The sequence below is a fragment of the Cataglyphis hispanica genome, chromosome 5 (assembly GCF_021464435.1).
Source record: "Cataglyphis hispanica isolate Lineage 1 chromosome 5, ULB_Chis1_1.0, whole genome shotgun sequence".
Taxonomy (NCBI): Eukaryota; Metazoa; Arthropoda; class Insecta; order Hymenoptera; family Formicidae; genus Cataglyphis; species Cataglyphis hispanica.
Window position 1 is genome coordinate 2,195,582 of NC_065958.1, and position 19,982 is coordinate 2,215,563.

The window sequence follows — 19,982 nt, forward strand, 5'->3', positions numbered from 1 at the left end:
TTCTCCTCTCAATCTCTCTTTCTCGCTCTTTTCCTCGCCGACAGGTCGTCAATGAAATAGCTGCGAGCGGTGCTGCGAGACACGTGAAATTGATGAAAGTATGCGCTCTGCACGCATTCCGCTCGGGTTTGCCGTCGAGCGGAGCGAAGCGGACTCGCGCGAGCACCTACGACGACGATTCCCCCGTGCTCTCTCTCTCTCCTCCTCTCTCTCTTCTTTATTAATGAAGGAACATTCCCGGCGAGATTCGCGGCTGGATGAGCGAATCGCGCGCGAATGAAGAGGCGAGGAATCTCGCGCGCGGAAATCAACTCGTTCGCGCGAATGAATGAAAAACAGATGGGCACGCGAGGACCAAAAAAAAAAAAAAGAAAAAAAAATCCATCTCTCGCTCCCGTCTTTTGATCCTGAACGGGAACGAAACCAGTCGCATTTTAATGTCGACGGCTTCGGATACATCCAATTACGAAGAGCATTGCGATCTCGCGAGTTATTCGCGTCAGCCAGAATCTGCATCGATCATGTCCCGCTAACAAAAGTCGAACGCCGACCAAGTATTTTGTCAAGGGCCTGACGTGCGCGTCGCGAACATTCGCGTTAATTTCCTCTTGCGTTAATATACGAATAATTTCAGACAAAGATCCTACGATCTAAAAATCTTAACCGAGTTTCTTTTTTCAATCAAAAATATTTAAAAAGACAGAATTTGACAATTAAGGTACATTAAATCTAGTTAGAAGAGATTACGAGTTAAAGATAATTTATTTATCTAAGATAAACGCAACTCTGTTTAAGCAGAGGTTGATGCATTCGCTTCTCTCACTTAACTTCAAAGGTGAAGGGTCAAAATTTCACGGCGAAAGAGTCGACACTTCATCTTTCTGGGACAAACTGGAAAGGAAAGAGACAAAAATCAAAGAGAGAAGGAAAGACAGTGAGAAAGAGAGAAAGAGGGAAGGGCGCAGTTTCGGGCCCCGCGGAAACCCGCTGCGCAAAGATGTACGGATAAGGGGATATAAATGGGTCCTCGCCGCAGTCCGAGGGCAAATATAGACCATAGAAGCATAGGACATCAAGGGGGAAAAGATTCCCGATGCCCGGGCCGAACGGGATCGAATAGCACCGGTATGGAAATGCGATCGGCCTTTAAACATCGAAGCGCGCACAGCTATGTTAATTCCCGTGCGTGTTAGCTAAGGTGTAACTTCTGTTTATCTTCGTATCGGTCCCCCGGCCAGATTTACTGACAGACCTCTTTACTCTTCGAGTAAAGAGAAAATCAGCCGCACCGATCTCGGTAAAATGGCGTAATTCCTTGTCCATTTGTAGTATGAATACATATTATTTCTTTGACGCGAGATGTAAAGTTTGCAGAGAGTATGCCCAATATATTTTACATTTGTTCTTCTCCGTTACATAAATTTAGATTAGAGAGTTGTAGAAAAATTAGAAAGACTATCAATAAATTTTAATAAAAAAATGAAATAATCAACAAAATTAAAGATAAATGTGACTTTTAGATGCTAATAGATATTTAATTAGTTTTTTAATTAGTTTTTAAAATTAATTTTTGTCGGAAAAATAATGACAAGCAACTATTACTAATTGATTAATTTTTTCAAATCTTTCTTATCTGGTTTATGTATTTCAAAATTATATGTATAAAATATTGCACGAAATTGCGAAATATCTCGGAGTCGTGTGTGACACGTGAAAAATGTGAGCTCGTACGATTCTTGAATCCGGATCTTCACGCGCGTACTCATTCATTGTTGCAGGCTCGGTGGATCTCGCCTACCGATCGGATCAGACGTGATGGATTCACTTCGCGTGGAATGGAAACGCGAGTGACGGCTACGAGCGGCAACTAAGAACGGAAAACGAATACACGACAATCGTCCTTTTTCTCGCGTGTCTCCTCAGTACACGGTCCGCAAAGTATAACTTATGGCAAAAGGAGGCAACTCTCCTTGTAAAGCAGATACAACTAAGAACCGACATTAATGGCCCCATTTATATGCCGCGTGGCGAGTACTTTGCGATAACACGAGGTCGTCGAAATAATCTCGCAGAATTGAATTCGGATAATTAATTATTATTCATGCATCATTATTCGTTAACGACAATATCGACAATCTCTCTCTCTCTCTCTCTCTCTCTCTCTCTCTCTCTCTAATCGCTGTGATTTTCATAATATTTTGAGTTTGAAGATTCGAATCTGAAAATGTCAAATTCCACAAACATGATGAATCTAAGCTCTAACGGAGTGAAGAATCTAAAAATCGAATTTACGAAAACGAAAGTCTAAAAGATGTGTAAAAGCAAAAGTCGAGAAATTGGAAATCTCAAGCAACAAGAAATATTGATGTTCCAAGGAATGCAGCATCTGAAGAATTTAAATATATATGTAATTAGGTGGAGGTTTATATATTTTATGGAAATATTTACAAATTGCAAAGTATCGTCTTCCACGTAAGAATTATTATAAAAACAGCATTCCCTCCCTACATAGAAAAGTGATTAAAAGTGATGTACGCTATAATGCTATAATGTTACACGTTGGGTCGGTAACGGATTTATTAAGAGAAGGTAAAAAATGAAAATGCTCCGTGCGTGAAGTAGGCAGCTGCTGCGACTATTTGAAAGGAATTTCGAGATTAGAGGAGATGCCGTTGCGGCCGATGAATCATTCCGGGCACGCGATTTCTGGCATTCAAAGGAGGCGTTAAGTGATTAAACGACCAGTTGTCATCGGTGACATTAACATATTACGTTCTCCGCACGTAGAGTTAATGTCTTGTATCCATCCAAACCGTCACGCGGGGAAAAGAATTATATATGATGGAGATGACAGTTCTCCAAGAAAGCGTCGAAATGATTGTCAACAAAGAGAAAGGGAGGTCTGATCTTGGTAAAAAGCATCGGGCAGCTAGTACACATTCTTAGCAAACCAGATAAATAACTTTCTATAGCTAACATACTCGATTTTATTCGATATAACTTAGCTTCTAAAATGGTCAAAATGAAAAGTTTGTAATCAATAGATAAAGATGCTCAATGTCAGACTGTATAGAAAATATCTATTTTTATATAAAAAAAATTTCAAAGTTATCCAAATAAATTTATCATTCGACACCATACGAAAATATATTATATAATTTTTTTTTCCAGTAATATCCGCTTTCGTAATAATAATAATAATACGTTTTGAATAAACTGCTTCATTATGCGTAGACAACCGATTTATAGAATTGTGACAAAAAAAATTTATAGGATGAATTAATTGCAATTTTTATTTTAAACATTTCAAAATATGCAGTTTAAATTTACGAGCAAATATCGATGAATAAAAAAGAAGCTGCGAATGAAGATTCGATGGGTTACGAGAGTAAGGCTTGCAGCAAGGCCTGGACTTAATTTAATGGAAAGCACGATGTTGGCGTAAAGTGAGTTAATATAGAGGTCCTCCTTCTATGAGGTGCGAACACTCCTCTCTAGTTTCTCGGGATAATACAGACACCGCACGCTACGATGCGTGCAATTAAGGGCACACGCGAGGAGGATCCAAGGAACTTGTAATCACAGAATGTCTAGCGGAAGATGTCTACCTAGTGCAGACCTCATCCAAAATCACATGTACAAGACATCAAGATATAAAAAAATATCACTTATTTGATAAAAAAAATATAATAATAAAAAATTGCTAATAAGTTTTAGGGATCATTAAGTTACTTATGAAATCTGGAACCATGATTACCGATCGCAAATTATTTACGTACGATTTTTAGTTTAAAGTTCAGCGACATTTGTATCTTTTTGCTTCGATCTTGTTCATTTATGAGATTAAAGAAGACTATGAGACACGAGGTGACAGCTTATCTCCTAAAAAGTGATTTATGTCGACATGACTAGTTACCGGCTAACTTATGGTGTTTACCGATTCAATTAGGGATACAACCAGCGGTCCCTTAAAACGAGATACATTTGCTTCGACATTAATTTACGAAAACGACCCGCTGTCATAACAAAACTATAATAGACCTTTGGTCGGTTGGCGTACCGCCAGGCTTTAGTGGTCGCATAAAATGCACCGGAATATTTGCCCCCTACATTGTCCTCGATCGCATCGTATTATAAATTAAATCATCGAACTATTTTTATTCTAAACGTGTTTGTCTTAATCGCAAATATTGTCGCATGAGGAAAAGTAATCAAAATCGTTGCATCTGCAATAAAAATTAGGGACATAATTGCATAAAGGAAATACTTGATAAGCATAACAATAAAATTATTAGTTAACAAGATTTGCATTGTCTTGATGAATCCTTGTGTCAAGTAAATTTTTAATATTAATAAAGCATATATATTAAAGAATGTATGTATTATATATGAACATATATATTCTTTGCTAATATTAATATTGATAATGTTTTAATATTACATGTTGCAGTCAGCTTATCTTGTCACAGCTATGAATATTCTATTGTTCCTTGCTAGCTTCCTAGTTCTTCTGCTTGAAACAAAATGTTGTTTGTTAGTTTAAGAGTCGGAGAACGTCATGAAAAACGAACAAAGTGTCGGCAGGCATGCGGCGTTTTTGTAGCTAAGACAATGTCTGAGTATTCTTCCTTCAGCACGACGACGCCGGGACGTCGAACAACGCGTCGCCTCTATATTTACATGCCCCAAAGTCAGTGGCCCGCTCGAGTGATTCATCACGGAAACAGATGCTGGGATCCTAGACCATTCCAATGTTAAATTTTTAGACCGATCCTGAGTCGCGTAGAGAATCGAGGAAGTTTAATGGGATTCTGAATCGTTCACATCCTAGATTTCTAGGAATGATATCTTGAATTTTAATTTCTTCTCTTCCTTTCTTACATCTTTTTCTTGAAATTTAAATCGATTAAGTTTCTCTTATATATCAAATTGAAGTTCCTCAAGAATAAAAAAAAAAAAGAATTAATAAGCTTCACTGAACAACGAAGCAACGAGAAGAAATGAGAAGCGACTGGACAAAAATATTTTTGCCGGGTTAAACGTTCATCGTTGACGAAAAATCTGCGGCAACACGAGGACGGCAGCTGGTTGGCGATGCGACAAATCATAGCCTATTGGACAGCCTACACGTCGACTGGCGCTCGAGCGTCCCGCGCAAAACCGAGCGAGCACGTGCAATGCAAGACGAACTTAGCAGTGTAACCGGTGGCGGATCTCTAAACTCTCTCCCCTTCTTCCCGCCTCGCGAGTCCTTTGACGGATCGCCCTTAAATTTATGAGGCGCCGTTCTGGTTTTACGCTCATCTACTTAAACAGCCTGAGTGTCTCAGAATTCTCGACGAGTTCTCAAAACGGGCAAAAAACATATAGCTAGTCTATATAGAGTGTCTAAAACAACTGATGGACAATATGGAAACAGAGGATTCTTGGACAAATTTCAAAAACATCTTTGAAGAATTTCCCTCAAGACTCGATCGAGACTAGAATCGTGAACCTTTCGAGGATAAACGGACGCTGATCAGTTGCATTTGGATCCCGCGGAGCGATTAATTAGGAATTGTTTGGTGATATCTAAGCGAGAGATCGGACGAGCGACATTCGTCGGTATCTCTTTGATGCGTCAACTGCCCGACTGGACCAGTTCTCTGCTCGTCGTCCGATCGAAATAATATCTGGCCCGACACACGTGTCACGTGGTAAGTCGGCAGCCAGAAAGAGCCGACGAAATGCCTATCGATGCATTGAGCGATCGAGGATCCAGGGTTCGATCATTCTCTTCGACGTATCCGTATATAGGATATTTTGATGGAGGACTGTGAGTCTTAACATCGCAGAATCTTAGCATAATTCTCATTCTCGTTAACGACAGATGGGCAAAATATTTAATCTCGAGAACGCGAAAGTTGCATATGAGTATACAAAACGTAATCATCTTTATCTTAATCCTAATTATCTTCGTTTCATCTCTAGAGACGTTCAATTTTTATTGAACAAGTATCAGTCCCAGAAAAAAGGAGAATCCTCCTACAGATTCTCATCTTCCTCAGGAACATGCCGTACATTAGTTTCCCAAATGCGATGGGCTAATACAATCACAATCCATTAGTATTCCGTTAACGGAATTGCCTAACTAGAGAAAGAGAGAGAGAGAGAGAGAGGGGGGGGGAGAGCACCGCGAAACGGAGTCCGCATCGGCGAGAGAAAATAGACAACTCGCCGCGCAGAAAGGCGGCATCGGGAGAAGTAAAAGGGAGAAATCCTGAAGAGAGAGGCGAGAGAATTCCACGGGGTTAAACAGCCGGTATTTCAATAATGGAGTCTTATCGCCGGCTACCGCAGGAGTCCGAGTCCCTCGCCGACGACTAAGTCGGCAAGCTGTTGTTGTATTCGAGCCTCCAGTCTCCCGAGTATCTCAAGTCGCGAGTCACCGAGTCTCGACGGTGTTTATTAATTTCCGCCACTTACCGCGCGGCTCGTTTCTTCCGATAGAGATGAGAAAATAAGCTGCGTTTATACATCCCCCTTAAATTACGTAGCCGCGCTAATCCGCGACGAGGTCGTCGTCAAAATTGTCCGTAAATACGTTTGCGATATGATTAACTGTAAGTGCCAGGTGATTGCTTAAATTTTTATCAATTGAAACATTTAATTATCACCATGTACACCCTGCGATGTTTTTGTACGTTTGAAATATTATATTTATCATATATAATTTCTGCCTCTAATAAATATTATTACGTATCTTCAAGGATAATAGATTTCAGATCTCTTTCATGGATCTTTAGAATTAGCAGACATGTAGACGACGATGTCATGATTTCATGCCGAACTGCGAGAAGCGCGTCTCTCATCGCAACGCGTGTTCATCAAGAATCGCGCAAAGTTATAATAACGTACGGGGAGAGATAGCCGAGAAGCCTGGATTCCAGACTTCTCACTTTGTCCCGATGTTTGCGGCAGTTAATCTCGCGGTGGGATGCGCGTTTCGGCGGGATTACCGGACGCGGCCGCTCCCTTGTGCGTAATTGCGTTTAAATATACTCGAGCGTGTGGCCGCGCCGCGAGGAAGAGTTCGAGGCGGACGAGGACACGCGGAGAGAGGATGCAAACGGTGATTTGTGGCTTCGGCTTTTGTAACAAATAGACACGCGGCCATTTTCTCGGACACCGGGTGCGCAAAGTGAACAAAGACAAATGGCCGAGACGCGCGGCGCACGTGACTAACGACGAGCAGGCTGATAGCTGACGCGGGATGTTTTTTTCTCTCCAAAAGATTCGATCGTCATCGAGTCCCCTCAGCCTGATTAGCCGATACTCCGAAGTGATAAGGAATAATTTTAAGCCTTTTTAAGTAACAGGTGGAATCATTGAAAATTCGAACGATTTAGGAAATATGATTAGAGAAACGTCAAATGCGATACAATCTTTTCTTATATATAATATATATAATCTTTTCGCCATTCTTTTCTTTATTCAGGATATCTGGAGATCCTAGAATACGAATGGCCGTGTGGAATCGAGGTTACGAGGATACGATACGGGATCGGCAAGATCGGAAGATTTCCAGGGTCTCTGGTTTTTTTTTCTGCTGTCGCAACAAGCGACCGCGAGTTCGTCCATGGACATGTCCATCTGTCCGCGCGCGATCTGCAATTCAATGCAACCGCCTCGAGCAGAAACGCATCCGCGCTCTTTGACGAGGAGGACACCAATCCGACGGCACAAAAGAAGCGGCTGCCGCTTCCGCGATACTTCCTTCTCCTTGCTCCTTCTTCCGCCTCGTATTCGCCCTTGGATATTATTTCCATTCGCCAGCGAAATTTGTTTATTAATAATTGTTTGGTAATAATTTAATAATTTTATTAATAATTTAATAATTTTATTTTTCTTTTTCTTTACCTAAAGATCTTATATTGCTATCAATTGCGATTATGTTATAATGACAAAGCTCCCCGTTACAAAAATATTATAAAAATATTGCATATAAAAAGTAACTGAACATCATTAAATTGAAGAATTCTAAGAAACGGATTAATAATTTAATCTTTTTTATTAGATAAAAATTTTATATTGCTATCAATTGCGATTGTTATAATGACAGAACTCTCCGTTATAAAAATATTGCATGCAAATATTAAATGGATTATTAATTATTATTTTACGATATGATTTCAAGATCACTTTGTGCCCGCGATTATGCCACGTGGTACGTTAGATTGAAGAATCCCAAGAAACGGATAATATTCGCGAGCGGTTACGACAGAATCATCATCATCATTCCGGTCTTTGGGCAGCCAGATCAGGTCTTATACCAGGAGCGACAAGATCGTTTTTTTTAGCCCGATGAGCAACGGATTGTCCGGCGCGGTATGTTGTCTTTACCTGGCGCGCGCTCGTGGTACCCGATTCCCGATACCTGGACACCGTTTTATCTCAGCCACGCGGTCGCCGATCTCCGTCGCCGCGCTGGGTCACGTATTAATTTTTTCGTTTAAACCGGTAAGGCGAGTTCACCTCGATTTCGCGACGATTCGGTGAAAGTTTTGCGCGTCCCTTCTTAGCGCGCCGTGTCACTGTGCAACTGACCGTTTCTTTTGTGTGCCCCCCAAAAGATAACGTCGATAACTCACGAGTCAAATAAATCATTCGATACTTTTAGTCATGCAATTTGTTCTAAAAGGAATTATATACAGTAAACAGAAAACTATATGTATCCTTCGCATAACTTAAAATGTTATAGTTTTCCTCTTCATATATATAATAAAAGAATTAATATTTTTTTTTGAACATTAATAATTAATAATTCATGAAGTTTATAACTTTTTTATTTCGGATAAAAATTTTTCGTTTTGATTTATTAAAAAGTATTCGAGAAATTTATTTATTCCTGCGAGGTCGATGGGAGAGAGCGTGAAGTGTTTTCTGAAAATAAATAAACAATAGACACATTTAATATTTATTACATAATATATGCACGCGGGGTCAGATGCAGCGAGGTTGGCAAAAACATCATTTTCCCGTTTAACTGGCGATAAAAAAGTCAACGACTCTCGGACTTCCAGATCCTGAATTTATCGAGACCTCGCAACATCCCTACTTACGGCTCTCTTTCTATCCGTACCGCACCGTTTGATCATACCGCGGTCGAGGATGCCGTTGCTGTACCGGGTCTGAAGTATCATCGTCGTCATGGCGAGCGTCTCTCGATATTACCCCTGTCTTTTATTTTCAATTTTTCTTTCTTTTTATCCCTTAACACACATTGGCGTGCAGCGAGGAAAAGTGCACAGATTCTACCAGCTATACCAAGTCTTTTTTTCGATGAATAAATTCTTTAAAGTACCCGCTATTGTCACAAATTATTATCTATTTAATTAGAATCTTGTATCAACTATAAGATAGACTTGTTGTTATATGTAATTAAAGCACGCTCGAAAATATGCGAAATTTAAAATCAAAGGCATCGACGAAATAAAACACCATGCAATTCCTCAAATTGAAGAAACGTCCTTAATTGAAACATCCTTGTATATCTAAATATATATCTAAAAAGCAAAAATATCCAGGAATAACTAGACTTTAGATTCCAAAGAAACCTGAGATCCATGACACCCTTGATTAACTCCCAATAGAATTTGTCTAATAATTCGATAATTTAATTTTACAAATATAATTGTGGTCAATATTTTTTATTTTCTAAATGACTGACCAATGCACCACGTTCATTTTCGCAAATGATACAGCGAGAAGAGTCGCGCGGAAAGCAAAGCTTTTGCCGATGTCGATGCTCCTTGCTCGGCCGAGCACGATGAAAACGGCGATCGTAGCTCATACCCGGTATAGCAACGCCTTCTCGACTTCGACAGGGTCAGCCGGTCGAACGAGCTGACTTTTACGCCGCGTAGATTGATCGTAATTAATTCGTTTTATCTACGCGCTACGTGGTGCATCCGGCGAGATATCGAAATGCCACGCCGGTATCAGATATTCGCGTGATCGCGCCGGCAAATATTGAAGGCGATTCATGGGATGGAAGGGCAGGAAGACTCCCTCCTGTTGATCTCGCATCGGAAAAATGTTGCTGCGCTCATCGTATGGTCAAGGGGTTAAGTAAAGACGTAAGCGTAAAGTCTTGCGTGCTTCTCTCTGGGAACTCCCGTGCGCCCGGGAAGCGTTTAAATGTACCGCTCGCCTCGCTTCTTCTTTCTTTTATGGACGAGCGCGCGGTCGTTCCGCGCGTTTTATGGGCGAATTTTCTGCGTGACTCGCACAGTGGCGTAGATCCCCAAAATTCAAAAAACGTGAGAGGTCGATGATGAAAGAAAGCCACCAAAGTTCGAGTTTGTTTCGCTGAATTAAGCGGATGAAAATATATGATAGTAAAAAACATATGTATATATGATATTTTATTATTATTAAAATTATCCAGATCTGTCACTCGGTATAATCTTAATAATACATATGTTGTTCCGGATATCTGTCTCTCGAGGCCTTGATACAATCCTTGATTAATTATACGTTGACTAATAATACAAAGACATTGTATAAAGAATACAAATTATTGTCAGATGAAAAATCTTCAAGAGATGCCAATGCATCAGGCTGCATAATCGCATACTTTCTTTTCTCATCAGTAAGCGCGATCGTTAATCTTTATTCACGGCTAATTTGAGATGCACGAGATTGTATAATTCCTACTTTCTTGACTGATAATTTTATGGAATTTTAATCGGCTTCCCGCCTCGCGACTTCGCGATCAACAGGTCGAGTTCCATTCGGCTGTCGGGATCGTTTCGCGGTTTTAGAAATCGGCGTCGCATTCTGCGGTGATTTTCCACGACAGGTTGTATAAGCGTTTGCGACAGCGATCTCATAGATGGAATGCATAGACGGCAGGGGAAAGGGCGCGCAGGGCTACGGCACTCTGGCCGAGAAACTAGTCCCGGTGGAAATTTATTCCGGCGAAGCGAGAACAACAAATTACCGGACGGTAGTCGATCTCTCCTAATACAACGCGACAGAAATGCCAGAGCTTGAAACTCGACGCGGTGTCGACACCACGTGAAAGATTGTCAACATATTGACAGTTGGTTGAAAAGCAAATCGATCGCTCCGACGATAATCTCGTTAATTATTAATTACGAGAGTAATAATGGCAAGTGAGTCAAATTACGCGAACGTAATGCATTAAAAATATCTCGAAAATCTAAGAGAAAAGCCTGGATAAAATTTGAGATAATTAAAATTGCCGTTTAAAAATTAAACATGAATTCTGAAGCATACGCTCAGAGAGAATTATTAATGAAATCAATTTTATATATTGAATTAAATAATATACTTCTAATCATTCCTTCACGCATGAAAAATTGATAAAGCAATCCTGCTTATCGTTACTGCTATTATTTTTCCTCACCGAAACAGCACCGCGACTAACATAAGTCAAATTGATGAACATGCAGTTGGCAAAGCGGCGTCCTTCGTTCTTTAATCGCGAGGGCAACGAATAGGAGATACACGTGAGGAAAGGGGGAGAATGAGAAATATAAGAAAAGAAACCGTGGCAGGAGGCTGCTTTAGCCGGGCCAGATCCCGCCGGGACGATAACACGAGGACACATCGCCACCTCGACGCGACGATCGTAAAACTTGGTCAGGTAAAGGCGCGCGGTCCGTTTGAGACCTGCTGCTAGGAGGACGGACAGGAGCTGGTTATAGGATAGGTATTATAGTCTTGGACCGCGCTGGTCGGTCTATCTCTCGCGAGGGATGCGCGTCCCGTACGCGCGTCCTTCGGGGTGGTCCTGGCGACGACATCGGTTCATTAATCGGCCAGATACCCGAGAAAAATGCGCTTTTACGACTACTCTCTCTTCCTCACTCTATCTCGCCTTTGCTCTTCGCTCGCTCTCTCTCTCGCTCCCAATCTCTCCTTCTTGTTTTTTTCGACCGTTGCCACGGTGTGTGCCACGGTGTCTCTACCACTTTCGCGAAGGAGGCGCCCGGTGGCTTATTATCGTTCGCCGAGAAGGGAAACCAGGTAATTATTAGATAGAACTCGATTAACGCGATACTTGACAACGTTGTTTCGGTTTCATTCGCGATCGGCGGTCGTCTCCGAATTACACGAGTTCGTAAAATTCTCTACCCTTAAGTGCCCTAGATTCAAAATATTTTGAATTCTATTAGCTCGGAGTTTCAAATTCCTCAAATCCTCCAGGATATATCTTGGATTCGAGCCTCCGTAGATGACTGAATGCTAGATATCCAATATGCTCTTTAATTTTGGAGTCTTCTCGACTAGATGCTTTGAGTTTGAAATTTTTTTAAATTTCACATGTCGCGAAGACGACGGATAAGGTGTTAAAGTAAAATAAATATTGATAAAATATTCTAAATTCCTTAAATCTCTGAATACTTTTTCAGACAGATACGCACTCGCCGTTCAGTACATTAAATCGCCTTTACATCCACTATATTCATTAACTGACTCGAGTGCAAACCGAATGACATAACTTGCGAGGATGTTGCAAGATCGCCCGTACGAGCGATGCAGTCTCCGCATCTGTGCATTCGCTGCGCGTGGAAGAAACGGCAGTCGAGTAACGAGAGTGCTAATGAAGGATAGCCGGGTTCTTGCGGGCTTCTCCTGCGACCAGCACCTGCCTCTTCCTCGGTGCACGCGTTTCTCCGACGAAACAACCGTGCGCGCTTCGACCTCTGAATTTCTTTCTCTCTATTGCCTAATTCCTCGCCGAACCTTCGCATTATGCGAAGATGATATCAGTTTATGGATTCTACAATTATTCTTAATAAGATTCCATTTCATTTCAAGGAATATAATTATATACTCGTCGAGTTCTCTTAATCAGATCTCCCCTTTTTGTATTTAAATAATGATAATGGCTAATAATAACGGCTACTGATATAATGAATACTCGGGTCCTTTTCCGAAATATTTTTATTTTCTTTTTTAAGGAATTAAGTAATGTCTGCGGTTCTCCAAAGAATCGCGCAGTTTCCGCGACACTCCGTATATCATTCTTCGCGAGTAAAGTCCTCGCCACGAGTTGAATACTCGCCCGTTTACTCGGCCAAGCGAGCGAGAGCGATAAAGCATGGGGGTTTCGGTGCGTCCCATGAGAAAACGACGCGCATTTTTAACGTGCGTCACGTCGGTACGCGCCTTCGTACGCATGCATGCACGTTGCGGCCGACACACTGCGAAAAACACTAGAGCGCGGCTATTAATTCAGAGACCAGGGACACAGAGAGAGAGAGAGAGAGAGAACGGAGGCCGCGCAAAGGAGCAAAATGAGCGGCGTTTCTCGCGGCTCCTCGGGGCCCTAAATAAAAAGAGCAGGAGAGAGATTTAAATAAAAGTAAACTCGTGTCGCGCCGCGTTCGCGTGAACTACCCAAGCCCCGAGGATATGAGCCGGTGTGAGCCCCGGCGCTCCCTCTTCTTCCCTCGGGGGAGCCTCCTTCGTGGAGAACCTGTCCTGTCTGGCTGTCCGGGATCGGCTTTCCCTCCTTTCCTCCTCTTCGCTCGTATCGCTCGCGCTTAACGCTTTTGCCGGATGTTATCTCGCGATCGCGAGGCCACGGGAGAGAAAGAGAAGAGTGGCGAGAACGTCGGGACGTTGGTGTTTCTACAATGTTGCTGGGAGATTGATAGATAAATGGGCCAACGATGCTCATAACTATATATCTTGGGAAAAGAGAAAGAGAGATAGCCAGCTTGCCTTGATTAATTGAACTCTGGTTAATCTAAAATTATATTTTAAATAAATTTCTGAAGAAGGATTTACATGGTTATGTAGACTGGAAAAGTTAAAGATTCCAAACACTCAGGAAAATAAGAAATCTTTATAATTCTGAAATTATAAATAAAACTAAAAAGAAAATTTCATTAATCTAAACGTCCTCTGCCAGGATTAAATTTCTATTTTTTTTTTATGATATAAAAATTTTTAATTTTGCACAGTTTTTAACATATTTTACTTCTGAAAGATGTTCTGTAAAGCCCGCCTTTTCCTTCTTTTTCTTCTTCTTATTCGAGCCATTAAATTTCAAAAGTTTTTATTGAAATTGTAAATATGATATTTTTTTTCTATGAGAGAGATGGAGTCTTCCGTTATACAATTTTTTTATTTTTTGATAACATTTTTAAAGTGCAATATATGTATAATATATATTAATTCTCTCTCTCTCTCTCTCTCTCTGTCAAATAATATTTAAAAAATATTTTAAAAAAATTTTCTCACACATTTTCATTCTTAAAATGTCTTTGTTTTCCGAAAAGCTAAAGCTCGCAAGAATTTCTCGGATTTGTATCATTAATTACAGTTTAATTTTATCTAAGCAAGAGATATGATATTGGAAAAAAAGAAACGTTACTTTCCTACCGAGCCGGAAAAGATAGCGAAACGGTGCTCGACACCCTACGATGCACGCACGGATGCATAAATGCAGATGCAACGCCTGATCTCCCAGCAGACAAATTAAAATGATGCACAGACGATTCCACGCGTTACCCGAGAAAACTTTCTTCTTGTCCTGGTCTCGAAACTATTTCAGGATGAGCGTAGTTGGACGCAATATTAGTCTGACGATAGGGTTCCTCGATTTCTAAGAAAGGCCATTGGGCGATATTCGCGGATACGAAAGATCGAGGATTCGAGAATCGAGTGATTCGAAGGACTACTTGCTATTCGGCAACTGGGGGAACTCGATGATCTGAGAGTCGGCAGATTAAATAAAAACCGAGGGGAAAAAAAAGGACCGAGAATCAGGAGTTCAAGAGAATTTAATGTATCGAAAATTCTCAAAGAGACGTAATATTTTTAGCCATAATTAAGTCATTTGTATGTAAATGATACTTGTTCGATTATGAATCAAACAAGTATTTGTTTTTTTACAATGTATTTTATGTCACTTTCTCTTCATTGTATTATTTCCCATATAACAAGATATATGTAAAAAAATATATATTTCATAAAAATTTCATAAAAAAAAATATTATGCGATTTAAGTTATATCTTGAAGTAAATTGTATCGTAAAGTTATTTCCTTGATTTAATTTATATGGCAGTAAAGAGTGTTTGTTGCCATATATAGAGATATATCGTTTTTTTTTTTTTTATCAAACACGTCAAACTTAATGACTAACGAAGGCGGATCTGTTTTTAATTGCTTTGGGCAGTTTAAGGATATAAGCGTCCTATAGCAAGGTTATAAAACTGTGCTAATAAACCACTTTAAAAATGTGGGCGTTCTGACGTATTCTATTAGCGCCTTCGCACAATTTTCTATCTCGTCTATCAACGGCAGATTTTATCTCGTCTATCAACGGCAGATTTTATCTCGTATCATAGCATCATTAAATAAATTGATCAATCAGCGATCAACCGAGTAATCTACCTTATTTCAGTTATTACATATATATAGAGAGAGAGACTGAATGTAAATGAACTTCGTAATTTTATATAACTTATAATTAATATTTCTTATATTAATATTTTACTGTTAATGATTTTTATACAAATTATTGAGATTGGTAAGGAACTTGCATCTCTCCTCTTTGAAAACCAACGAAGTTTCCGGTAAGAATGTTAAACCAATGATCAAAATAAAAGAGACGTAGACTCACCCTGTCATACTGATGCGTCGCCGTAGCCGCCGGGAAGGGTTGAAAGGGCGCCGGTCTGGCCGGGCTGTGATGGGCCGCGTGAGGATTGGCATGGGGGTGGCTGTGCGGGGCCGCATGGGGATGAGTCGGATGCGGCGGCGGTGGCCGATGGGTCTGGTAAAGATAAGGATAATATTGATACATCACATCGGAGCAGCTCATCACCCCGCCCGGGCCCGGCACCCCAGAGCTGGCCTGCAGACTTGCGTACCCGAACGTCGCACCACCCTTTTGAATAACACCACTCCTTAACTCGTCCTCCAACTGCGTCGATGGCGCACCGCGGTTGGCTCAAGCGTGAAGGATCATTCGAAATCACTAGACTCGACACTAAGGATAACAGTCCGTGTAACACATAGTGCGACAGTGAGGTAGTTTAATATATTGTTGTCAACTGTTTTGAGATATATATGAATAATTTTAGTTTCTTCGATGGCTTGACAGGATGATTTAAATATTTAAAATTATTCACGATCTTTACAGATATATGAAATCAGCGCTGTAATTAATAGCTTGGTGTATCGTTCATAAAAAATTGGATACTGCTGTTAACAGTGTCTTGTCTTCTTTTATATTCTTTTTTCACACCAATTACTTCGATTGTTCAAGATACGTTTATTTAAAAATTTATCGAGTCAGTAAATTAACACACAGGGATAATAATAAATGTATTTGTTTATATAATATAATACTTAATTTCAATATTTATAATTTTAGAATGTGTCTCGCGCACGTTCATATATTAAAATGGCAATTTATTTTTAATAATATTATTATAGAGAAATGTTTAATTTTTCTCAGCGCTATATCACAATCACAAAATGCCTTCATGCATATCGCGGAGAAAACAGAAAAAAATTAGGCATTTGCAAGCTGATCACAGTTTAAAATATGCTCATCAATTTCGTTCAGACACAATTCTTCTCACTTTTATTAAAATACGGCAAAATATTTTTTAGCAAATGACAAACAGTTCCACGCGTTCTTTCTTACTTCTCGAGTACTAATGGACACACGCAGTTAATTCTTCAAGATAGCCGAAGCAATGCAAGTTGCACAAGTCAATCGCTCTCCTTTCTTTTGCCTTGGTAAGTGCGTTGTGCAAATGCGAAAGGACTCAGATAATTGTCATCAGTTAGATATGTCGAATTGCGACATATATACAATATCTCTTACTTACTAAGAATTCTACGAAGATGGATAAGATAAACAAAGGCATATGCTAGGCATATGCCTGATAACAGTCCTCATGAAACTTTTTCTCTTCTATGATCTTGTTTTCAGAAATTTCTCCAAATTTGTTTTATGCCAATAATTAATACTTGTAAAGTTTTTCTTTCTATCCAAATTTTTATTTTTTCTTTCAGGTATCTTTTTGTTTTCGATACAGGTCAATTATCACTGATCTCTACAACTCATATCACCTGTCAGATCACTTGTACTAATACACACAATTTTATCTATGATTTAGAAAAATTTTAACTGTTCTTTCTCAATTGCAGTTTGTCAACAAAGAGTACTATCTAATTGTCACGCTGTCTAATTTTTTTTTCTTTATTAACACTTCATTGTCACTTCACTTAGTAACAAGAACTGTCACCGCCTTCGACACTTCATTTCATATGTCATACGCAGGACCACCTGCAGTCCAAGATGACATGTACAACTAGTCTCACAATTTATTCCATAGATCTTTTTCGCCAATCTAAGACTTTGATCGCGATGTGTTTGAATTCAACGCGGAAGACAAATGGCAAAGAACGATCAGTTGGCGAGCGAAAAACGAGCCCTCACCCTCGCAACGTGAGCGGAGCGTGTCGCCGCTAGTGGTGTGTCTCTCATGGGTGAACACAGACTGAAATCCCCCAGACACGACACCGTGTGTCACCCTCTCTCTCCCTGGAGCTTGTCGCTGTCTTTTTTCGAGCCGTCCCCGTCGCCGTCCTTTTCGAGCGCGCGGCATCGCCGCAACGTGTCCTCTTCCTCTTTTCCGCCACCCCAACACGTCGGGTTCGTGGCGATAGAACCCGCCTCCTGGTAGTGCCGGTGCTGGCCAATCGCCGTGCCCGATTGTTGGAGCCAATCGCACTTGGCCTGCCACTACCACGGACTCTCCCCGTATTGATCCCACAATGAACCCGACTACAGCTGTGGTATTAAGAAGTTCGTACTCGGGTTAAACCCCCCCCGCCTATCATCTCCGCTCCCTGCCACTTTCTACCCCTTCCTCCGGCTTCTTCGTGGTCTTCATCCTCCGCTACGGCTACGGCCACCTTCCTTCCATCCCAGGCAACCATCCCCTGTAACGCGCATAATGAGTCTTAATTAACAGTTTCGTGGTGTTTTGGGAAGCTTAATTTGCCGTGGCGAAAGGGAGAGAAAGGGGGAGGAGAAGATGGCGTCTTCAGGATGGAATTCCTACGGAAATGTTGCTGTCGTAGAAATCGCATTTTCACGTGGCACCAATCGATCGACTTACGGTTTGATTTCAGCTACATCCGGCAGGCTCTTCAAGATGAACTTGAATTTACATAAGGATGAGCGAGAAGGAGGCAAAATGCGTTGAGTTGATCCTTAATGTTACAAGTGGATAATTTATATTTGTAAATAAATGTAAAAATATTAGAGAAGGATACGTCTTTAAATATTAAAATAATTCAGAGAAAATTGGAGCATGCTTCTCATATAAGAATGATATACAAAAATATACAAAAAATATATTTAGTATCATTGTGCTTAATAATCATATTGCACATATTAGAATAACATCACTAGAAAATAAATGCAAGAAAAAAAAATAATTAAATATATTAAACACATTGAGAATGTGTTTGACGAATACTCATTATCAGCTATTTTATTCAATTATTTATACGTTTATGATCATTGATTTTTATCTCTTTGCTCGTCTTTTTACATCCTTAATCTTTTTAATTTCCTTGACTTTCTAAAGGAAATACCAGTAGCACTGAAGAAAAACTGCATTTCATAGTTGCCCTTTGTTAAAAATCTACGATAAAACTGTTGTTGCACAACTGCTTCTTGGCCTCGATACAATTCGACTGAACACATATTGATCGGTTGTCTCTTCTTCAACGGAGCCTATCACCAATTTTAAAATTTTGAACATAGTCACTAACTCGAAAGTATTGTATATCTTGAAATAATCAGTCTCATTAGTTAAAGTTATAGTAGATAGTTATAGTTATTTAATATGCAAATGTGAGTTACAAATAATATTTAATAAAATTGAGTTTATTTTTATGTATTTGAATATTGTCATCAAATAATAATTTTTTCTATAAATTTAAAATAGCGATAAAATTTAATTACAACATTATTGCATTTACATTGCAAAAATGTGCATAATTAATAATATTATAATTTACACATAATGCAGTTGTAACAATAATTAAATTAAATTATCTTATATCTAAATTATTTAGTATTTCATAAGCATTTACAGATTTCGTTTTGTCTACTAATTTTTTCCAGCAGAAAGCAATGATAATTGAGATAAGATCAAAATTAAAGCAAATAGTTTCATTTTGATTATTAATTAAAGAAGCAAATAAAAGAAGGGACTAAAAGAAAATAGTAGATAAGTGAATCCATTGAGCACAGATAAGGCTCTGTATCAAAAAACGGTAAGAGTTGGCAAATAATTAAATGATTTTTAGGATTTTCAGTCTGTAGCCTACGTCATTTCTACGAGATATCACCGGCTCTTTATTTTTTTACAATTACAAAGAGAGTCTTTATCTTGTAGCAGCAAGCGACTGTTGAGGTCGTTGTCTTCGCGATACAGAATGAGGGACATTCCCGATTCGCGGATTACCGAGACATCTCCGTGAACTTTTCCCTCGATTACGTAAAACGTAATCACTCATATTATTTTTCTCAAGCTCTTTATTTTATCTCGCCGCTTCGATAATCTATATTCGATATATGATTAATTGCATATCAACATATATTTGCATTTATGATATGATTTATTTTACACACACACACTGCTGTCTTGCGCAAATTAATTCACAATTTTTCATACGTTATATTTTTTTAAATTAATATAAAGATTGAAACGCACATATATATATATATATATATATATATATATATATATAGGCCTCGAACGTAACTTATGGTTTTCGATTAGATTTTTACACTTTATTTTGAAAATATAAATGTATATGTGTATGCGTGAGAGAGGGAGAGAGAGAGAGAGAGAGAGAGAGAGAGAGAGAGAGAGAACATTATAAGAACATTTACTTAAATCATAAAAATACACGCATTTTT

General features: G+C 39.5%; 1 protein-coding gene and 1 pseudogene across 2 annotated transcripts in view; one reads left to right on the plus strand and one right to left on the minus strand.

The window, feature by feature from the left end:
* Positions 1-18,334, minus strand: part of LOC126849529 (protein vestigial-like) — a 46,318-nt gene extending 27,984 nt beyond the window's left edge. For both annotated transcript variants that reach the window (XM_050591460.1, XM_050591459.1), the window contains exon 1: positions 15,648-18,334. In XM_050591460.1, coding sequence (XP_050447417.1) covers positions 15,648-15,848 — 201 coding nt within the window. In that variant the 5' untranslated portion in view covers positions 15,849-18,334. The remainder of the gene's footprint in view (positions 1-15,647) is intronic.
* On the plus strand, positions 1,015-1,871 carry LOC126849540 (uncharacterized; annotated as a pseudogene).
* Positions 18,335-19,982: the final 1,648 nt, after the last annotated feature.